The sequence below is a fragment of the Daktulosphaira vitifoliae genome, unplaced genomic scaffold (assembly GCF_025091365.1).
Source record: "Daktulosphaira vitifoliae isolate Bord-2020 unplaced genomic scaffold, ASM2509136v1 Scaffold_5, whole genome shotgun sequence".
NCBI classification, from domain to species: Eukaryota; Metazoa; Arthropoda; class Insecta; order Hemiptera; family Phylloxeridae; genus Daktulosphaira; species Daktulosphaira vitifoliae.
In genome coordinates, this window is record NW_026099576.1 from 16,818,866 (window position 1) to 16,839,824 (window position 20,959).

At 25.3% G+C, this 20,959-nt stretch overlaps 3 protein-coding genes across 7 annotated transcripts in view; 2 read left to right on the top strand and 1 right to left on the bottom strand.

Annotated features, from left to right (window-relative positions):
- LOC126907853 (uncharacterized) overlaps positions 1 to 8,961 on the bottom strand; it is a 13,201-nt gene extending 4,240 nt beyond the window's left edge. For 2 of the 3 annotated variants that reach the window (XM_050689500.1, XM_050689498.1), the window contains exons 1-8: positions 8,828 to 8,961; positions 7,461 to 7,557; positions 4,920 to 4,946; positions 3,781 to 3,813; positions 3,569 to 3,664; positions 2,984 to 3,013; positions 1,935 to 2,006; positions 503 to 520 (exon numbers count right to left, since the gene is read on the bottom strand). In XM_050689500.1, coding sequence (XP_050545457.1) covers positions 503 to 520; positions 1,935 to 2,006; positions 2,984 to 3,013; positions 3,569 to 3,664; positions 3,781 to 3,813; positions 4,920 to 4,946; positions 7,461 to 7,551 — 367 coding nt within the window. In that variant the 5' untranslated portion in view covers positions 7,552 to 7,557; positions 8,828 to 8,961. Of the gene's footprint in view, positions 1 to 502; positions 521 to 1,934; positions 2,007 to 2,983; positions 3,014 to 3,568; positions 3,665 to 3,780; positions 3,814 to 4,919; positions 4,947 to 6,232; positions 6,260 to 7,460; positions 7,558 to 8,827 lie in introns of all 3 variants that reach the window. The other variant, XM_050689499.1, reaches the window with a different exon arrangement.
- Positions 8,962 to 14,202: 5,241 nt separating this feature from the next.
- Positions 14,203 to 17,975, top strand: LOC126907843 (26S proteasome non-ATPase regulatory subunit 4). Its single transcript, XM_050689474.1, has 7 exons — positions 14,203 to 14,369; positions 14,670 to 14,810; positions 14,880 to 14,991; positions 15,342 to 15,497; positions 15,572 to 15,790; positions 16,384 to 16,498; positions 17,525 to 17,975. The coding sequence occupies exons 1-7, from the start codon at positions 14,344 to 14,346 to the stop codon at positions 17,932 to 17,934; spliced, it is 1,179 nt and encodes a 392-aa protein (XP_050545431.1). The 5' UTR covers positions 14,203 to 14,343; the 3' UTR covers positions 17,935 to 17,975.
- A 1,701-nt stretch (positions 17,976 to 19,676) lies between these two features.
- The window catches only part of LOC126907847 (uncharacterized), a 6,172-nt gene continuing 4,889 nt past the window's right edge, over positions 19,677 to 20,959 (top strand). The window contains exons 1-2 of one of the 3 annotated variants that reach the window (XM_050689481.1): positions 19,677 to 20,563; positions 20,675 to 20,739. In XM_050689481.1, coding sequence (XP_050545438.1) covers positions 19,690 to 20,563; positions 20,675 to 20,691 — 891 coding nt within the window. In that variant the 5' untranslated portion in view covers positions 19,677 to 19,689 and the 3' untranslated portion in view covers positions 20,692 to 20,739. The other 2 variants (XM_050689480.1, XM_050689482.1) reach the window with 2 other exon arrangements.

Sequence of the window (20,959 nt, forward strand, 5' to 3'; positions counted from 1 at the left end):
AAAAAAAAAAAAAAAAAAAAAAAAACACATCATAGTAAAACCAATACCTTCTCAGATTCGCATCGAAGCTAAAAAATATATATATATAAAAACATAATATTATATTATAAAGATATTTTGTAACTCATAATTAAACAATCACCTTGTATATACTGAGTATCTCAATCCTAACTGACATTACTTATATATTTATTACATTTATCATTTTGTTAAATTTTTTGTTTTATAATTATTGATTCTTTAAAATACTTTCAAAACATAATTTTTATTATTTATCATTAATAAGAAAATTTAAATTAATTTATATATATATAAGTGATAAATATTGAAAAATATGTTTCAAAAATAATTTAAGATGGCAATTATTATTAAAAAGAAAAATCAACAAAATGATATATGAATCAAAAGTTATAACCGTTGTCAGTTGAGTACGATATCGACTGTGATGTGATTATAGTCATATTATTATCTATATTATGTTAAAAAAACTATCAAACCTTACTGAGAGTTTGCAGTGTTGCTGTAATAATAATTATATTTAAGTTAGTATTTAAATTAAAAACGGTAGCACAGTGGGGTCGCGGCATAGTGGAGACATTGCANAATGTACCTCATAAATACTTAAATTGCATTAACGGTAAATAATTGTTATTATGTTTTAATATTAATTTTAAATAACTCTATTTTTCAAACATATATTTTATCGGTACTTGAGTTATCATTTAAAATAAAACTTTGTTTAATCTGAACAATACTATAACAATTTTTAATTTTTAATTTTTAGATTAATTAATTCATTTTTTTGTTTTATAAATAAAAGAATTATTTAAAAAATAAAGATTAAACAAATAATAATATATATCTACATATACTTGTTGAAGTTTAAATTAACAAGTTTAAGTTATAAAAAATAAAAGCGAATATTTGATGAACATACAGTTTCTCTGTGGATAGGAGATAAGGATACTTTCACGGCCCCTCTACCAGTCGTAAGAGGCGACTAATCAGGTTGCGTCAGGTCGACAGCCGGTTTAGTCGGGTGATGACGATATGAAAAAAAGGCGGAAAGATTATTTTGAAAAATTACTGATTGAGAAATACCCAAAACTGTCATTAGAGAATATCTAGTGTAACGAGTGACTGGTAGATTTTATTAGTAAAAAAGAGGTATGGGAGGCTGTGGCATCTAAGAAAAATATTAAAGCATAAGGACCGATGAAGTGTCAATAGAAGTATGGAACATTTTTGCCGGTGTTGGCATAAGTTGGTTGGAGGATCTTTTAAATAAAATCTAATTAGATGGGAAAATGCCAAATGAATGGAGGAATAGTATTGTGGTGTCGATATTTAAAGGTAAAGGAGAGACATACAGAAATATGGAAATTACAGTAGCATAAAGCTTATGAGTCATAGTATGAAGATTTAGGAAAAGGTAATAGATAAGAGAATAAGAAATGAGACATCGGTATCTAAAAACCATTATTTATCTTATATGAGGCAACTAATAGATAAGTTTAGGGAAATGAAGAAAAGGCTGTGTATGGTATTNAGGGAAATGAAGAAAAGGCTGTGTATGGTATTTATAGATTTGGAGAAAACGCATGATAGAGTACCGAGAGAGGTTTTAATGTGAACATTTATGAGAACAGGAGTGCCGAAAAGGTACATTAATAAAATAGAGGATATGTATGATGGCACTTGTACTATGAAGACGGCTGATGTGAGCGTAGATGTTTTGGGAGATCGTGTTAAGTAAAAGATTAGGATAAGGATGGCCGACCCCGAGTAGTTGGGATTAAGGCAAGGATAAAGAAGAAGATTATTTGATAAATACACAAATAAGATTTGAAAATATTAATGTTAAAATATTTAACACAGTAATGAAAATTAAATTCAATTGAAATATTAATTTTTATTTAAAAAAGAAAACTTACAATTTTTATATTTGCCTTCAAATAGAATATTCAGAATTGTTTTTTCACTCTCAATAGAATGTTTTTGTTGACCTATAATAATTTATTATTTTATATATTTAACAAAGAAGCTACACTAGAATTATGATTAACTGTGATATTAAAATTAGATATAAGATACATTTTTAAAATAATTAAAAGTAATATTAAGTAAATTAATATATTTTCATCAAAATTACATCGTCACAAATTGATTTATATTTTACTTTTATAGATTTTATAACACTTATTCCGAATATTCTTCCCCTTATGTTTATATAAATAGAACGTTATATTCAATACTGTAGTAACCATGTATTATTTTTATAGTATGGTTTAAGTCAGTTTTTGAGTTTTATGTAAAATTAAAAATCCAAAGCAATGTAAAATAAATAAACTTTTTCTTTTAAGGTGGCTTACATTGATTTACTTATATTTTATATATCTCACTAAAGTAATCAAATGTTCCGATTATAATCATTTACACAATGTGTCTATTCTGTTGGTAAAATAAAATGGCTTGTTTTTTCAATATTCAGTATATTCAATTTTTTAAAACGTTCTTAAAATCTTTCATTAGTATAATATATATCATTTAGAATAAGAAATTAATTGCATAAAATTTGTCACGATATCATTTTTTTTCATTTTATCAGTAAAAATGATAACTTTAGGTAATTTAAATGTAAAATTTACTACATTCTTAATTTGTTTAATTTTTAGTTATCTGTTAAATAAATTGTCCAGCTGCAAAAGAATATATGTATAAAAATAATGATTTTTGCAATTTCGTTTTTTCCTGAAAAGTTTTAACCTAATTCTTTATAAAGCTGAATAAAAATAAAAATTTTTTTAATATGCAACCCTTAGCAATTGGATAACCCAAATATTGTACATACAATTTTTATAGTTTCCTTATTAATTAAGGGTTACGAAAAAAATTATTTTTGAAATAATAATTGACGTAGTTAATTTTTTTTTCTAATCAAAGTTGATTTATTCTATATTTAAATATTAAAATGAAAACTTACGCATTGGTATTAATGTTTCTAATAATATTTCTGAAAATATAAAAAATATTATACTTAAATACTAAGTAGAATAATTAAACATTTTAATTACAAATTCTAAATTAGATTTTCTAATAATAATATATATATATATATACTAAAATTTAAAACTATATTAAAAATATTATTAATTTAAAACTATAAAATAGTAAAAATATTTAACTATAAAAGTCACAAAAAAAAGCACTATATATTCACTCTATGTATTAAAAAAATTTCTTAAATATCAATATTTCCTACGATAATAATGGTTTCTCTTTATTTTAATAGAAATTAATGACTTATAATTAATTTTTATTAGTTCATTATAAAAAAAAAATATATTATTTTTGATCTAAGCATATTTGCAGTTAATATAACATTAAAACATCACAATAAAAATGATTTATTATTAATAACTACTATTAAAATATGATGATAATTCTGTTTTTAGGTTATTTATTGTAATCTAAAAAGAAATGTATTTTTATCAATTTCGCTAGTTTTAAAAAATAAAATAAAATAAAAACAATAAAATTATTTAGAAATTCTTAAAAATTAATGTACTGTATTCCAACAGGGTTTTATCAAAATCTTCTTTTTTATTTGGCTGTAGATGTGTATGAACCCATAGAATTACATGGAATAATAATTCACTTTGATCTATAATTAATAAAAATGAAGTTTAAAAATTGTAAGAATGAATGATAAAAGATTATTATGCTAAAAACACTACAAATTTTTAGCACTGTTTTGAAATTAGATAAATATTTATTTACTTTTCATATTTTTGACTGCTAAGAATACATTATCTGAAATAAGTATGTTTTTATAAGTTATATATAAGTATATAAAAATAATTTTTAGGATACAATTATACTGTGATAATAAAAAGTGATTGTATTTAGTTTTATATTATTTTGACATTAAAATTGGAGAATTTATTTTATAAATTTAAATTTAATTATTTAAAGTTTGTTAATTTAACCTCATTTAGAAAAATAAAACCTGTATCGAAGAGCATAACTCAAACATAAGAATTACTAAAATTTCTCCTAATAAATAATTCTCCATTATTGGAGGGAATATGATAAAGTTATTTTTTCATATCTTTCAATTAACTTCAAACTAAAAACAAACGACATAAACATTAACACTTAGATTTATCCTAAATAAAATTCCTATTACATAAAACATTAAACGATTTTGTCATCGCAGGTATATTTTTTAGCTTCGATGCGAAGCTGAGATGGTATTAGTTATACCTTGATGTGTCTTTTTTTTTTGTGTCTGTTACCACTTTTTCTCAGCTCTCACCGAACCGATTTCTTTCAACGATACGTCGAAAAATCACAAATCGTATCTAGTCATAGAAATTACTTTCAAAAATTGAAAAAATTTCCATCGTTTCCCGTAAATGGGCGAAATTTCCAAAAAAAAATTACAAATTTAAAATTCGCTAATTTTCGAATATTTTTCAATTTTTTTTACTGAATACTGCCATAATTTTTTTAAAAATGACCAAATCAAAATATTTTTTTTTTTATAGATGCATGATGTCTTTACCTATTATTTGATATATTTTTTTATAAATCTGACCCTTTACCTGCCCATAGAAGGGATTCAAAATGACAACTATTTCACATAAATTAACTTTTTCAACTTAACTTTTGAAAATGTTCCGGAAAGTCTGACACTTTTATATATATCTTAAATTAAAGATAATGTAATATACTTTATTATGGAAAAAAAAATTTCGGATCTAACATCTAACTATCAAATTGTCCAAACAATTATTATAATATATCATACAATACTTGAAGAATAGAAAATTTAATATTTAATTTTATCAATTTATTTATTTTTTAAAAATTGAATATTCAAGAGAAAACTTTTTAAACAAAATCGTTTAACTTACTTGTCCATCGAATGTAATGTGTTATGTCTGGAAAAAAATTAATTATTTAATTTTTAAATTTTAGAATTGATACTGAAGTGTGCTAAATTTTCAAAGTAATGGTTAAATTAAATAGTCTTTTACCAACAAATACTTGAAATAAATTATCTATAGAAATTTTACAGCATGATACAATTTATATTCCGATTAACATATTAAAACACATAATATTGTATTTAATCAATTTCAGATATCATCTATGAGGTGTGTTCAGAAAATAACGGGAATTTTTAAATTTCGCGGGTTTTGAGAGTCTAATCATCATATAAAATGTAACAAAGTATTTGGAATATCATCTAAGACCTATGGCGAGTCTGTCATGCGTAATACAAGAGTGTACAAATAGTATAAGCGTTTCCAAGATGGCCGTGAAAACGACGTTAAAGATTACGAACGCCTGGACGGCGTAGCAGCAAAATTTGTTCCAAAACTGTTGAATTTCGAACAAAAACAGCGGCGAATGGAAGTTGCTCACTTTATGAAGTCAACGACGATTCAAAATTACTGAAACTTGTTAAAACAGATGACGAAACATGGGTTTATGGATACGACGTCGAAACTAAGGCTCAATCGTCTCATGGAGACATAATGGATCGCCAAGATCCAAAAATGCTCGAACGTGATGGTTATGCTCATTGTATTCTTCAATTTTAATGACATAGTGCATCATGAATTCTTGTCACAAGATCAAATGATCAATAAGGAGTACTACCTACCAGATCAACGTCGTTCGCGTGAAGCAATCCGAAAAAAACGCCCGGATTTGTAGCAAAACAATTCATGACTTTTGCACCACGATAATGTNTTTTTTTACTTAATACTGCCATAATTTTTTTAAAAATTACCAAATCAAAATATTTTTTTTTTTATAGATGCATGATGTCTTTACCTATTATTTGATATATTTTTTTATAAATCTGACCCTTTACCTGTCCATANTTTTTATAAATCTGACCCTTTACCTGCCCATAGAAGGGATTCAAAATGACAACTATTTCACATAAATTAACTTTTTCAACTTAACTTTTGAATGTGTTCCGGAAAGTCTGACACTTTTATATATATCTTAAATTAAAGATAATGTAATATACTTTATTATGGAAAAAAAAATTTCGGATCTAACATCTAACTATCAAATTGTCCAAACAATTATTATAATATATCATACAATACTTGAAGAATAGAAAATTTAATATTTAATTTTATCAATTTATTTATTTTTTAAAAATTGAATATTCAAGAGAAAACTTTTTAAACAAAATCGTTTAACTTACTTGTCCATCGAATGTAATGTGTTATGTCTGGAAAAAAATTAATTATTTAATTTTTAAATTTTAGAATTGATACTGAAGTGTGCTAAATTTTCAAAGTAATGGTTAAATTAAATAGTCTCTTACCAACAAATACTTGAAATAAATTATCTATAGAAATTTTACAGCATGATACAATTTATATTCCGATTAACATATTAAAACACATAATATTGTATTTAATCAATTTCAGATATCATCTATGAGGTGTGTTCAGAAAATAACGGGAATTTTTAAATTTCGCGGGTTTTGAGAGTCTAATTATCATATAAAATGTAACAAAGTATTTGGAATATCATCTAAGACCTATGGCGAGTCTGTCATGCGTAATACAAGAGTGTACAAATAGTATAAGCGTTTCCAAGATGGCCGTGAAAACGACGTTAAAGATTACGAACGCCTGGACGGCGTAGCAGCAAAATTTGTTCCAAAACTGTTGAATTTCGAACAAAAACAGCGGCGAATGGAAGTTGCTCACTTTATGAAGTCAACGACGATTCAAAATTACTGAAACTTGTTAAAACAGATGACGAAACATGGGTTTATGGATACGACGTCGAAACTAAGGCTCAATCGTCTCATGGAGACATAATGGATCGCCAAGATCCAAAAATGCTCGAACGTGATGGTTATGCTCATTGTATTCTTCAATTTTAATGACATAGTGCATCATGAATTCTTGTCACAAGATCAAATGATCAATAAGGAGTACTACCTACCAGATCAACGTCGTTCGCGTGAAGCAATCCGAAAAAAACGCCCGGATTTGTAGCAAAACAATTCATGACTTTTGCACCACGATAATGTACCTGCTCACAATTCATTGCTTATTCGTCAATTTTTTACCAAAAATAATACTGTAACGATGAGCTAGTCTCGATATTCTCCAATTGTTAATTTACCGTTACTTCTTTTAAGGAGAAAAAAATGGAAAGTATTCCTTCAATTTTGTTTTGACAAAAGTCACTTATATGCATTTATAATTTTCATTAAAAAATATATTACTTTGAAAAATAAAAAATATTTTTAAAACATTTACACCAATTTTCAAACAGTAGAAGTTTAAATTTAAATTAAAATCGCTGTTTTAACCATTAAAAAATAAACCAGTAAAAAATGTTTACTAATTGTTCTTAGTAATAATAATTAAGTTTTTTTTTTTAGATTTATAAACAAAGAAATGTATGTTTACCACTTGTATTGTCAGTTTCACAGAAAGTTAGTAGATTAAATAGAGAACAGCTCCATAAAATTATTTTAATTAGACTTTCATAAGATGCCATTATGATCTGTAAACAATGAATAATTTCAATTTTAGAAAGTGTATTTATAATATATATATATATTTATAACAGTTCGTGTATAGACACCGCACAGTATACACGTTTATCGCCGCTCGCTCCGTTATCAGCTCGTTTGCGTGTGTTCTGTATATTAATTATCGTGCCCTGCGCTCGTCGCGCGGTACTAGTACCGCAGGTAATGTACAAGCTATCTAATCTTAAACCTATAAATTACCGCACTATAAATATTATTCATATACCTACATCATTATGAGCCACTTTAATCGCCCAATATCTACTAACAACAAAANTACTAGGGAGGACACGCCTTATGTGTGTCAACTTGTCCTTTTAAAAAATGGTGTTCAAGGCGTGAGGCAAAACTGTCTTTTTTTCTAATTAATTAATAATTATTAAAAAAATTAATATTAATTAATCAGCCTTTTATCAATTGCTCTCAATATATCAAGTAGTCGGTATTACTACAAATGTTCAAGTTTTTATGAAGAATACTTTCTTTAAAAGATTCAATTAAAGCTTAAGGATGTCAACTAATAGTGTATTTAAGAGTCACATCTATCATAACACCCCTTCCCCTAAAATATTTTACGCCATATTTTTACAGCTAGTATAAGTGCTGTTTCACAATATTAAATTAAATGCATCATTTCCTGATTTCTTCGTCGTATTAGACATTTTTGGTTGAATTTGGCGTTAAAAAAAAAAAAAAATTAACGGTCAAACATAGTGTTGTACCACAAAATAACCTGTTAAGGAAAGAGAGACTTAGGAGTAGTATTTGATAATAATATCTTTGCTTAGATATTTACGTACGTGTGCTCGTACAATAGTCACCGTGCTCGACTGACAAAGTATAAGACACAAGTACACTAGATGTTGAGGACAAAAGTAGGTAAGTATAATAAAAGATCTCCAGAGGAATGAAAAAAATTTGACTTTATACAGTAAGCCGGACAGCGATAACCTAGTTCTAAGACTGATGAATGACAAAAAACATAAAGCTGCGTACTGAAGTCGACGATGATCTTTTGGATTTAAATAGGTTTAGAATTATTGCTTATTTCGCAATTATTTTTTAATCTCAGCTCATAAATCGCTTGTAGCGGATGCGAGGTCTGTGTTTTATTTTATATTTTTTACAATAATGATAGCGTGACACCACTCATAATAAAAAAATCTTATAATTAATTTGTACTCCCTTAAAGTCATTATTAGATTATTAATAATTTTTAATTAAATTAAAAATAATAATTACCTCAGTATTCCGTGATTTCCTTGAAACCAAATGTTATAGTAAATTAATAATATTCATTAGTATATAAGATTAGTTAAATGCAAAAAACATGTTTATTCAAATGTTCATTATTATTTACTAAGTTGGTTCTTAAATATTTTCTAATTTTAAACTTCAAACTCTGAAGATACTTATACTTCTACTCATTATGAGATAATTTTATACATTGTTAAATTTATTATTTCATTGAATTGGTGTCACAAAAATAGCGAGTAAAAATATCATAATGTAGTATTATAAGTAATTTCTATAAATGTTGAGGGGGCTATCTTCATTCTTTCTTCACTCTTAAAACCATTTTATGTATCAATAAATAAAATTATCAGAGCAGTGAAAAAAATATAGATGAAATCAGTTAGTGATTAAAATTACTAACATAAACACTATAAAAATATATATGAAACTAAAAATCACCAAAATTGATTTTCTAACATATTTAAAGAGAAATCAAGTAGCTCATGTTAAAAGAATCACTCTGTATACAACAACTTTATAACTTTTTATCATTTCTTCTTAAAATCTACAATACTGAATTATTTATTATAAATTTTATATTAAATTTAATTAATGTAATAAGTATTTATTTATATATTATACTTAAAGGCCTTAAAACTTATAATCACGATATAATTATGGAAATCAGAAATACTGTTATTTTTAGAATAATCTAACAATTTCTTCTAATAAATAAACACTATTTACAGATTTGCATCGAAGTATTTTTTATATTAGTGACTTTAATCACTAAATTTTTATTCTATGCTTACTTATTATGTACATGATATTTAAAAATAGGGTTAAAAAAATCATTTAAAACGTTTTCATAACGTAAACAAAAAAACTTAAAACATTTTAAATACCAATAAATTATAAATGTTATATATTATACTTATAAATCATTCAATGTAAATTTTATTCACTGTTGCCTCCCATTTATACAGTATTTTAAATTAAAGTAAAAGAATATGTCTGATAAAAGGGATATGTTTATATCATTTACAAAAAAAAAAAAAATTGTATTGTGCATACATTATTCAAGTACGTGATGTTGCACGTTGGTAACATTAGTTGTCGATAAAATTCTAGTGTTAAGCCGCATCTCTTGCCGTAGGTGAACGGATGGGTGACCGTACGAAAGCTTTTTCGATGACGAAAAACACCATGTTCCCAGTGCAGAAGGCATCGGGGAACGACTGCACTCATAAATTTCCCATAATATACCAATCCAATTGGTATCAACTTCTTTTCTACATCATTTTGAACTTTGTTAAATTTTGTACTTTTTGCGATTTTGCTATGGTATTAGTTGGTATATATAGATGTATATGGTATTAGTTTATATTATGTAAAGGATTGAAGTAAACACTATCTTATTACGCTATCGTTTTGAAAAATTGGTCCGTTGAGAGCTGAGAAAAAGTAGTGACAGACACAAAAATAAAAACACATCATAATAAAATTAATACCTTCTCAGCTTCGTTCCAAAGTCAAATAAATAATTTATAATTTCTACCTACAAACTATGGACAGATTAGATCACAATTACGAACTAAGATTCAATTGTGGTGTCTTATGTTCAATTAGTATTAATCGATTAAAAAACGAAATACTATTATTGCCTACAATCGTAGGTTTCTTAACCAATTGTCTTCAATAGGTTTTCAAGTGTTTATTTTTCCTTATTTTTGTCGTCATACGATCTGTTATGTTTAGAATAATCGCTTAAGGATTCTTTTTCTCAGAAGCAATTGAATATTTTCTATTTCTATAAAGGAGAATGTTGTATGCTATAATGCCATACTTTGGCGAGGTTGTACGTATATTCGGATGGGGGGAGTACGTGCACACGTAAGCACATATAAAAAACTAAAAACTATTAATCATAATCTGTATTATTACAGGTGTAGTCGAAAACTAACACCCCCATGAGACTTAAATGTAAAATCGTTTCACAAATAAAACTCCTCTATACACAGTGGATAAAATTAAAAAAGAAATATTACTAATCAAAATATAAATTAAATTAATTTTTTGGACTCATTAGATACTATCTTTGATATTTCGATCGCTAATTCTTTAGAAACCAATTTTTGTAAACAACGAACGTGAATTACTTATTTCTAAATCAGTCTCTAGTATTTAAACTTAAAAATATAACAAAATTCCTTTTAGAACTACTCGATTGACTAGAGATATAAAAGATAATGATTTTGCAGAACTTAAACTAAAAAAATTATATGAATTAATTAAATAAGATTAATGTAAATGAATTGTTAAATAAAAATATATTTTATAAGTATTCAATAGTTGGGTTTATTAATAATTATTTAAAATATTAATTAATAAATATTATTAATAAATATATTTATTAATATTTTCATGAATATCATATATTTTAGCATACGCTTTATTTATAAAAAAAATGTATAATTTTTTAATTTTAGTGAACAAATTTTTTATTTATAATTTACATATATATCAACTAAACTACATAAAAAAAGAAACTAAAAAAATTAAATTATAAGCTTACTTGAGACATACTAGATATATATCATACATTTTTCTTGACAACTATCATAAGAATAATTCATGGCCCAATGAAACAGACTATTGTTACCTCTGGTATTACAAAAACTTTATTAGTGATGAATTTTGAATCTAAATCTTTAAATAATTAAAAAAAAACAATCGAAATTGTTTAGAAATTTTTATTTTAACTTATTATCAAGGTAAAAAATTGATAATAGCTTTAATGTTTGATATATCCTAAAGATCGAGATTTCGAATATTTTTTCATCTTAAAGTACATTTAATTAGATTTTATTTAATGTAGGTTTTTTGGAACATTATCAAAAATTGAAAAAAAAAAATATGTTGATGAGCTCCCGCAGTACCTTAGATAATGATTGAATTTTCAATAAGAGCATGTTATCATCAAGGAAAATGTTTAAAGTATTATCAATACTTATATTACAATAATCTGTTCTGTTTACCAAGTCATTTAAATATAAAGTGAAAATTAAGATCATCAACATTGACTGTAATTTTTTGAAACATTTCTCATTATTGTCGGGACTGAAGGGAAATTTTCAAAATAATGGTATGATAGCTTTAACTTGGTACGATATGTGATCTTTTGACAAATTCGATCCAGTAGCAGTGGGAGTAATGGCGTATACGGTAACACAAAATAAATTACAGCAGAGTAAAACCAATAGCTCTCAATTGTGCGTCGAAGATAAAATAATTTTTTTCAACAATTTAATTATATATAGTGAGTATGTAACAAAATGCTTGTATTTTGATAAAAAGTTATCCTAGAATTATCATCAACCCAACAAAATTTTTTACTTATTAATTATTAATAATCAAAATGTTGCTTTGAACGTAATATAAGAAGGCAATAATTATTATGAAAATTTTTTGACGAAATGATTATTGAATCAAAAGTTATTGGATCTGTTATAACATTGTATCTCACTCTGTATAAAATACTAATAAAAAAAAAATTATAAATGATCTACACGTAGTAACTCATAAAGGAAGAATAGAGTTAGTTTAGTTGGGTAGTAGTTGTTAAATAGGTGTAGGTGAGAAGTCGCCCGTTGTTTCATCAACTAGTATTATCCAATTTATATACGAGACTTTTTGTGATTGAGTTACTACTAAAAAAAGTAAATAATCTCTGACGGGGTGTGGATAAGAGGGTTCGTCAAGAACAGACTTGAACTAAACTTACGAATAGTCAGGATCTGTTAGAATACTTTTGTGAGTAAGTGCAGTAGAAATATATAATAATAGTAATAGTTGAATCAACATCACCAATAATTAATTATTTTATAGACCTTTAAATAACTCACCTGAGGTTTCGCGTGTGATTCAAGATTTTATAATGTGAAGGTAATTGAACTTGAATAAACTTTAGTCTTCACTTCCAGGCCTTAATAATCGAGGTTAATAAAGAAGAGGATGCTTGATCGATTTGGACGCGACGGCTACTGGATGTGATTTTTGTAGTATTTTTTATGGATCAATTTAATTAAATTAATTTTGTGAGAGATCTCGATTATCAAGGGACACCATTTATGATTTTTTATAAACAATATAAAAAATGTCATAGTACAATCAAAGACAGTTATGCATGAAAATAGTATTAGGTTGCCACGCAATAGAATGACTTATCTACATAATTAAAAGTACATTGTAGTGAAAAAATATAAAGGTTACATTTTTTGAATAATTTAGATGTACAAAATATTGGTTACATATTATTTAGAATAATTAAAATATAAGAGCTTATGAATATTACAACATACATATTTTTCAAAAAGTTATAAAAGTATAAAATGTAAAATTAGAAATTTTCTCACAAAATAGAATGTTTTTTAACTAAATGGCCATTTTCAGATAGAAGATTATGTATTATTATTTTTATTTATTAAACGTAACAAAATATTTTATTTGACATATAATTAAAAAATGTAATATTTCCGGAACATTTTCAAAAGCTTGGTTGAAAAAGTAAACTTGTCATACAAAAGTTACTTTTTCAACTCCTCTAGTAATCGCGTAAAATCAGAATTAAAAACATATATATATATAATAAATTATGATATTATTATAGTTCACAATTTAAAAAATTGTGTAAAAATATAAGTATACCGATACGTTTTTCTACAAAGCGGTGGACCATTATTATTACTATGTGTACTTATCCCCGTAGACCATATTTTTTCAAAGTACTTTTACGTTGGCCGAGCTACCGAGTCGAAGTTTCCCTTTGACATTCGCTTTTTCGAGACGGCGACATGCGTTTATTTGAAATTCCTACCGAACACACTGTTTAATGGTTAGACGAATTTATATAAATAGTAATTTAAAATTACTATACAAAAAAAAAATTAAAATGACTAATTTTCATATTTTTGATACTCCGATTGCCGAGCTCCTTTGCCGTTAGATAGCGGCACCCGTTTATTTGAATTTAACGCCGTGCCGTCACGTCCTGGCGACGACACGACATCACCGATACGACGTACGTTCGAAGCGACGTCGTGCTGAAACGGTATATCCTCGAGGCGACATGCTGTCCTTAGCAAATCGCTTCTCCCACGTTCTCTAGATCGAGGTGCAAACCTTTGGTTTCTGTAGCGACAATAGTTACGTTCTCTAGATCGAGGTGCAAACCTTTGGTTTCTGTAGCGACAATAGTTACGTTCTCTATATTATTTATAGAAAAACATATTTTATATATTTATTATAAAATAAATCAAAGATTTAATATGAACATCGGCAGCACTGGTTATTATAATGATTATTGTTATCAGTACTTAATAATCTCGAATGATTTAGCAATTTCGGTATTATAACATAAACCTTAGATTACATTTTAATTGTCTTTAGTTGTTTTTGTCCAAATTTTTCGTTCAAGATTAAATATTTAATTTATGTAAAGTTCACTTAAGAAATTAATTAAAATGGTTCTTGAAAGTACTATGATATGGTATGTACACTTTATACATTTCCCATTTAATAATATTAAATAATGTGGATGCATCATATCCTAATATTGTTCCTTGTGAACAATTTATCATTTATTTATTAATATGTTATTTAAATAATAATGAACAATGGATTACATTAAATACAAAGTACTATAATATAATATACTATGTAATCTAGTACTAGCTAAAATTTCTAATTTTATATACTTGATGAATAATATGTATATTTTAATATACTTAAACAAACAACTGAAAATTAGAAGAAAGGTTAATATTTAGTATTGTCTTATTTTTTTTAGTGTCGATAATAGTGATTACATGAGAAATGGAGATTTTGTACCAACTCGTCTTCAGGCACAACAAGATGCTGTTAATTTAGTATGTCTCTCAAAGACACGTGCGAATCCTGAAAATAATGTTGGCCTTTTAACTTTAGCAAAGTATATTATTTGATTTATAATGTACATTCCAAAAGCTGTATTTTTTATTTATATATATTTTTTTTATAGTGTTCGTGTTTTGGCTACATTAACTGCTGATGTTGGTCGTATATTGTCAAAGTTGCACCAAGTTCAACCCAATGGAGATATTAACTTTTCTACTGGCATAAGAATTGCTCATGTACTGTAACATTTTTCTCTATTATCTCGCATACTAGATATCTACATATTTCAGTTTAAACAATCACTAATGAATTGATAAATAAAAAGTTCTTTTAAAACAATCATACTTTAAGCACTTTTACTAAAATTTATATTATATGACAAAAAGAATAATTTGAAGATAAATAATCAAATGTTAATTATCAATAATAAATATAATACAAATTATTTAATTTTTGTTATTATATCTCAATGAATTATCTTAAAAATTAATTGATTGTGGACTTTATACTAAATATAATTTAATTATTGTATACAGTTATAAAATGTATATGCAATAAATTAATACTATTTTTTTTTTATTATTAGCTGGCATTAAAACATCGTCAGGGTAAAAATCATAAAATGCGTATCATTGCATTTATTGGAAGTCCTGTTGGACTAGATGAAAAAGAAATGATTAAATTAGCAAAGCGACTTAAAAAAGAAAAAGTGAATGTTGATGTTGTTTCATTTGGAGAAGAAGTATGATATATCTATGTAATAGCCTAATAGATAGGCTAATTATTTTTTTTTTTTTTTAATAATTACTATTGTAGGCTGAGAATTCTGATATATTAACTGCATTTGTTAATACATTAAATGGCAAGGATGGTGGAGGTAGTCACTTGATTGCTGTACCACCTGGATCACACTTTTCTGAAGCATTGGTATCATCACCAGTTATTCAAGGAGAAGATGGTGCTGGTGGAGCAGGTCTTGGTGGATCAGGTTATGAATTTGGAGTTGATCCGAATGAAGACCCTGAATTAGCCCTGGTAAATTAATTTGGTTGCTTATATATTGTGATTTATTAAGAATACTACTCCCATTTTTTCATAAAAAATGTACAGATTAAAATTTAATTTGTTTTTTATAACAATAGTAAACATCAAGTTTATTGTAAGAAAAAATAATGCCTAAAGGAATCTATTATTATATTTTTACAATTAAATGTAGAATAGTTTAAATAAAATTAGCTTGTAAAGATTAAGAAATGATAAAGAGCGGTGTTATGTTAAATGATCCTTTTTTTCTTATATTAAACTGAATATTTACTATAATTCATAAAAATAAATCAAGCTATAATTCATACATTTTTATGGAAATATTTGATTAAAATATGAGGGTTTAGTAACTAAATAAATTACAATCTTATCACAATCATATTAAACGCTGTTTAATATTATAGTTATTGAGAATAAATTACAATAACTACCATAAAAATTAACTTTTTTTTAATAATACTTCTTATTCATTTAATTAAATTTTTTTAATTATTTAGGAAAAATTAAAAAAAAATATTCTGAGTGTTATATAATACCATGTAATCATTAAATAAGAGTAAAATTATAAAACATTTTTCTTAAAGGCATTACGTGTCTCCATGGAAGAACAAAGAGCTAGGCAAGAACAAGAAGCTCGTCGAGGTCAGGCTTCATCTGCTGGAGAAAATTCAACTAGTCGACCAGCCACTATTAATGAAAGTAAAAATAATTTTCATAAAATGTTCCATTATCTGAATATTTGTTTAAATTTGTAATTAAAATTTATAAAATTATTTTTTTAAGTGTATTTAATTCCAGACCTATATGTATATGTATAGGTATATGAAAAAAATAAGTTATTTAACATTTAAACTTTACACTTAAAGGTGCCAACTTAAATTTTTTGATGAGAACACACATAAGTAATTAGCTTATTTATTAAGTAGTGATCTAACTAAGAAAACAGCTGGTTAATAGCAATTTTTGGACTATTATTTTGGAAATTGTCAACACTTTATTATAAAACTGTAGGAGGAATGTGTCAAGATATATCTAGAAATTAAAATAACAATAACTATGCTTTATCTCCCCACTATTTTGCATTATTAATGACTACGAAGAAAATAAAACAAGTTTTTAATGACCATTAATTTTCTTAATTAGAATATTAATATTAATTTTCCTAGATTTTTATTTAATAAATATGTAACATATATAAGTTCCCATTTAAAAAAATTGATTTTCTCTTTTATGTATAAGAGATGAACATAAAATATCTTCATGATTATTAAATTAACAATTGCATGTATATAAAAGAACCAAAAAAAAACTCAATATTATTTTTATTTTTTGATTAAACAAGTAGTTAATCATACAAAAGTAGTTATTATTTTCAAAGAATTTTCATAAATTGAAATATTTAAACAATAAAATTTGATTTTGCATAGTACCCTAAAACTTGAGTATGTATTATATAAAAGAAAAATTTTTATTTTAATGATTCCTCTTATAGACAAACTATAATATACTAACAAAAAATAATTTATTCATGTCAATAATTTAATAATTTAGAGGTGATGTTTCAAAATTCTGTTTCAACTTTCAATTAATATCAGTTAACATTTAGCTAAAAATATAATCTTTTATTTTTCATGGAGTAAATTTTATAAATGATTTTCTTTTGGAATTGGGTGAATTGTTGTTTGATTCTTTTTACTTAAATTTGTTATTTCTACGTTACTTTAGCTCCTACTGAGGAAGCAATGTTGGAACGTGCTTTGGCAATGTCAATGGAAACCAGTGAAGATGAACCTATGGTGATACAAGAAGGATCTGGTTCAGTTGCTGCAGCTCAGGTAGACTTTAACAACATGACTGAAGAAGAACAGATTGCTTTTGCTATGCAAATGTCCATGCAAGAATCTGCTGAAGTAAAAACACAATCATCTAGTGCCAAACCCAAAGATGAAGCAATGGAAGTTGAAGAAGATTATTCTGAAGTAATGAATGATCCAGAATTTATTCAAAGTGTATTAGAAAATCTTCCTGGTGTTGATCCTCAAAGTGATGCAGTTCGTCAAGCTGTTGGATTAGTTAGCAAAGACACTAAGGATAAAGATCAAAAAAATGAAAAAGATAAAAATACTAAAAAATAAAGTTAATATTCATATAATACATTTAAATTTTCTTTTCATGATTTTTGGCATATATTTTTTATTTGTAAACAAATATTCTAAAAGATTAAAATTAAAAAAATATTTCTTGTATTTAAAAATTATAAAAATAGAATGTTAACATTATGAATTATGCATAATTGAATTATAAAAAACTCAATAATTATAATCAGGAAAATAATTCACTGTTTAAATTTTTCAAAGTTATAACTAAATTTTTGCCTTAACTCGATATAATTCTCAAATCCAGCTAGTTTTTTAGTTATTACACAGAATTTTCCATCGTGATTTAGTAAATTAAATACTCCTTATATACAAATTAGTAAAGTTTCTTAGGGAGATCCTATTTACAGAATGATTCTTTTAATGCTAATGATTCAATTTATCTTAAAATAACAAATAATTTGCAAAGTTTTTTTTTTTTAGTGTTTATTAGTTACAAATGTATCTTTATTTCATTTTTTGTGAGTCTACATAAATATTTAACTTGCTTATAAAATAGAAAATAGCTGGTTGATTATGAGAATTTTGGACCAGTATTTCAGTTGTTTTTACAATTTAGAGTAATGATAGGATGTAAGGCGCGGATATAACAATTTTTATCACTAGACATTTCTCAAAATGTTAATAATATCTGAAATAATGGTCCAAATGTTATTATCAAACTCTTAATATCTTAATTACCTTATTTTATAAATAATTAATATAAAAAATATTTAATATCATTTTCATTTGGAGAAAAATATGTAAATGACAAAATCAAAATTAAAAATTCACAAAAAAATTATTATTTTAAGATAACTTGAATGCTCATTATTAAAATATTCACTCTGTATATATATTTATTTTATAATAACTTTTTAAATAAAACTAATATTTTTTATTTAAATTAAATTTTAAAACTACCCAAATATTGTTCCTATCTCCTTAAATGCGTAATGTACCTTAATTACTAGTGAGAGATTGATAAGCAAGTATATCCAAGTGAGACAGAGTTGTTTGGCTATGATGATAATTGGCGATAGACGAGTCGTTGAATAAAATAATTTAAGTTATTAACAATATAAATAAAACAAAAGTAGTGGTATAGAAATCTTATTCTATAACCCAACTACCCTTTGTTAGTTCGACGTCAGTAGTTCCGGGCTCTACAGATGAGTAGAATTGTCACATCAGCATTTACCTCTATGCTAATTAATATAAATAACGAATTAAGTAAATAAAATTGCAATTTGTATAATATAAGTATTAAAAACATGGAAATATATGTCTTTACAGCATCGATATAAATAATACTACTAGGAAATAATTAAAATATCATCAATTTATTGTTTCTAAGTTTTTTTTATGAATCTAGAAATAGAATTTAAATAACAGATGAAAAAAGACTAAAAACTAAGAATTTGGAACTGTTGAGTGATATTGTCGCATTAAAGAATATCCAAATTTTGTAGCCATTTAATTTTCTCTTTCATTAATACCTCTCAGACATTCATCAAATTTTGTTAATTCAATCTGTTCTATATATATGTTACATTATTATTTTTATATTATTAAATTATGATTAATATAATAATATGAGACTATTTAAAGCAATTTATTATAATACAACAGATGTGTTTATCATAATTGTTTGTCTAATTATTTATAAATATATAATACATGTCCTTAACTTTTTGTCGTAGTTTATTTTGTTCAAGAAATTTCAACCATAATTATTATTAATTAATTTTAAAAATGTTTTCATTAAATATTGTTAAATTAATTTTTTTATTATTTTATTTTATTTTATATACAAAAGCAAAAACGAATTCGCAAAAAACAATAGATCAACTAGATAAGTTACTAATGTATCCTGGATGGAAAAACATAAAAGATATAAAATATATAAAATATTATGATGCAAAATATTATCTTCAGAATCTTATTAAAACACCTACACATGGCCTTCAACTTGCTCATAAGATACGGGCTTTAACTATATATCTTGGATGCACATATGCAAAAGTTATGAATAATCTTTTTTCAATAATTTTTAACTGCATACAATTTTTTAAAATACAAAATGACTTAATAAATGGATGCATTTATACCGAAGAGCTCATAAACATAATATCCAAATTAATTGTTCCAATGGCAACATTAATGAAAGGTGCCATGGACACTTTAGATTTATTACATAATAAACCATGGGCTACTTTTAAAAGAAACTGCAATCACTACATAATGAGTCGTGTGTTAGGGAGAATAGGAGATATTCTTGACAAATTAAACCATCGAACTCTATTCAGTGTTGATATATCTGTCTACATTGCGACATTAGATTTAATATATTCATTTTTTAATGAGATAAATACATATTTAGAACATGACACTTATCAATATTGCGAATTGGTGCCTTATGATGAGAACTATTTATGGAATAAATGGGTTCAAGAATATAAAGTTATTCATAATGACAAGAAATTTGTATTTTTACAATTTTTATCCAGAAAAATTAAAAATTATATCATGGAAGAAATTCAAAAAAAGTATTTTGAACTGGGATTTCTATTTGATCCAATAACTGAAGAGACATTTATACCAACATCAGAGAGTCTAATTTATCCAGGTAAAATAATACTACTAGGAAATAATAAAATATCAATTTATAGTTTTAATTTTTTTTTTTTATAAATTTAGAAATAGAATTTAAATAACAGATGAAGANTTATAAATTTAGAAATAGAATTTAAATAACAGATGAAGAAAGACTAAAAACTAAGAATTTGGAACTGTTGAGTGATGTCGCATTAAATAATATCCAGATCTTGTAGTCATTTAATTTCCTCTTTCATTAATACCTCTGAGACATTCATCAAATTTTGTTAATTCAATCTGTTCTATATATATGTTACATTATTATTTTTATATTATTAAATTATGTTTAATATAATAATATGAGACTATTTAAAGCAATTTATTATAATACAACAGATGTGTTTATCATAATTGTTTGTCTAATTAT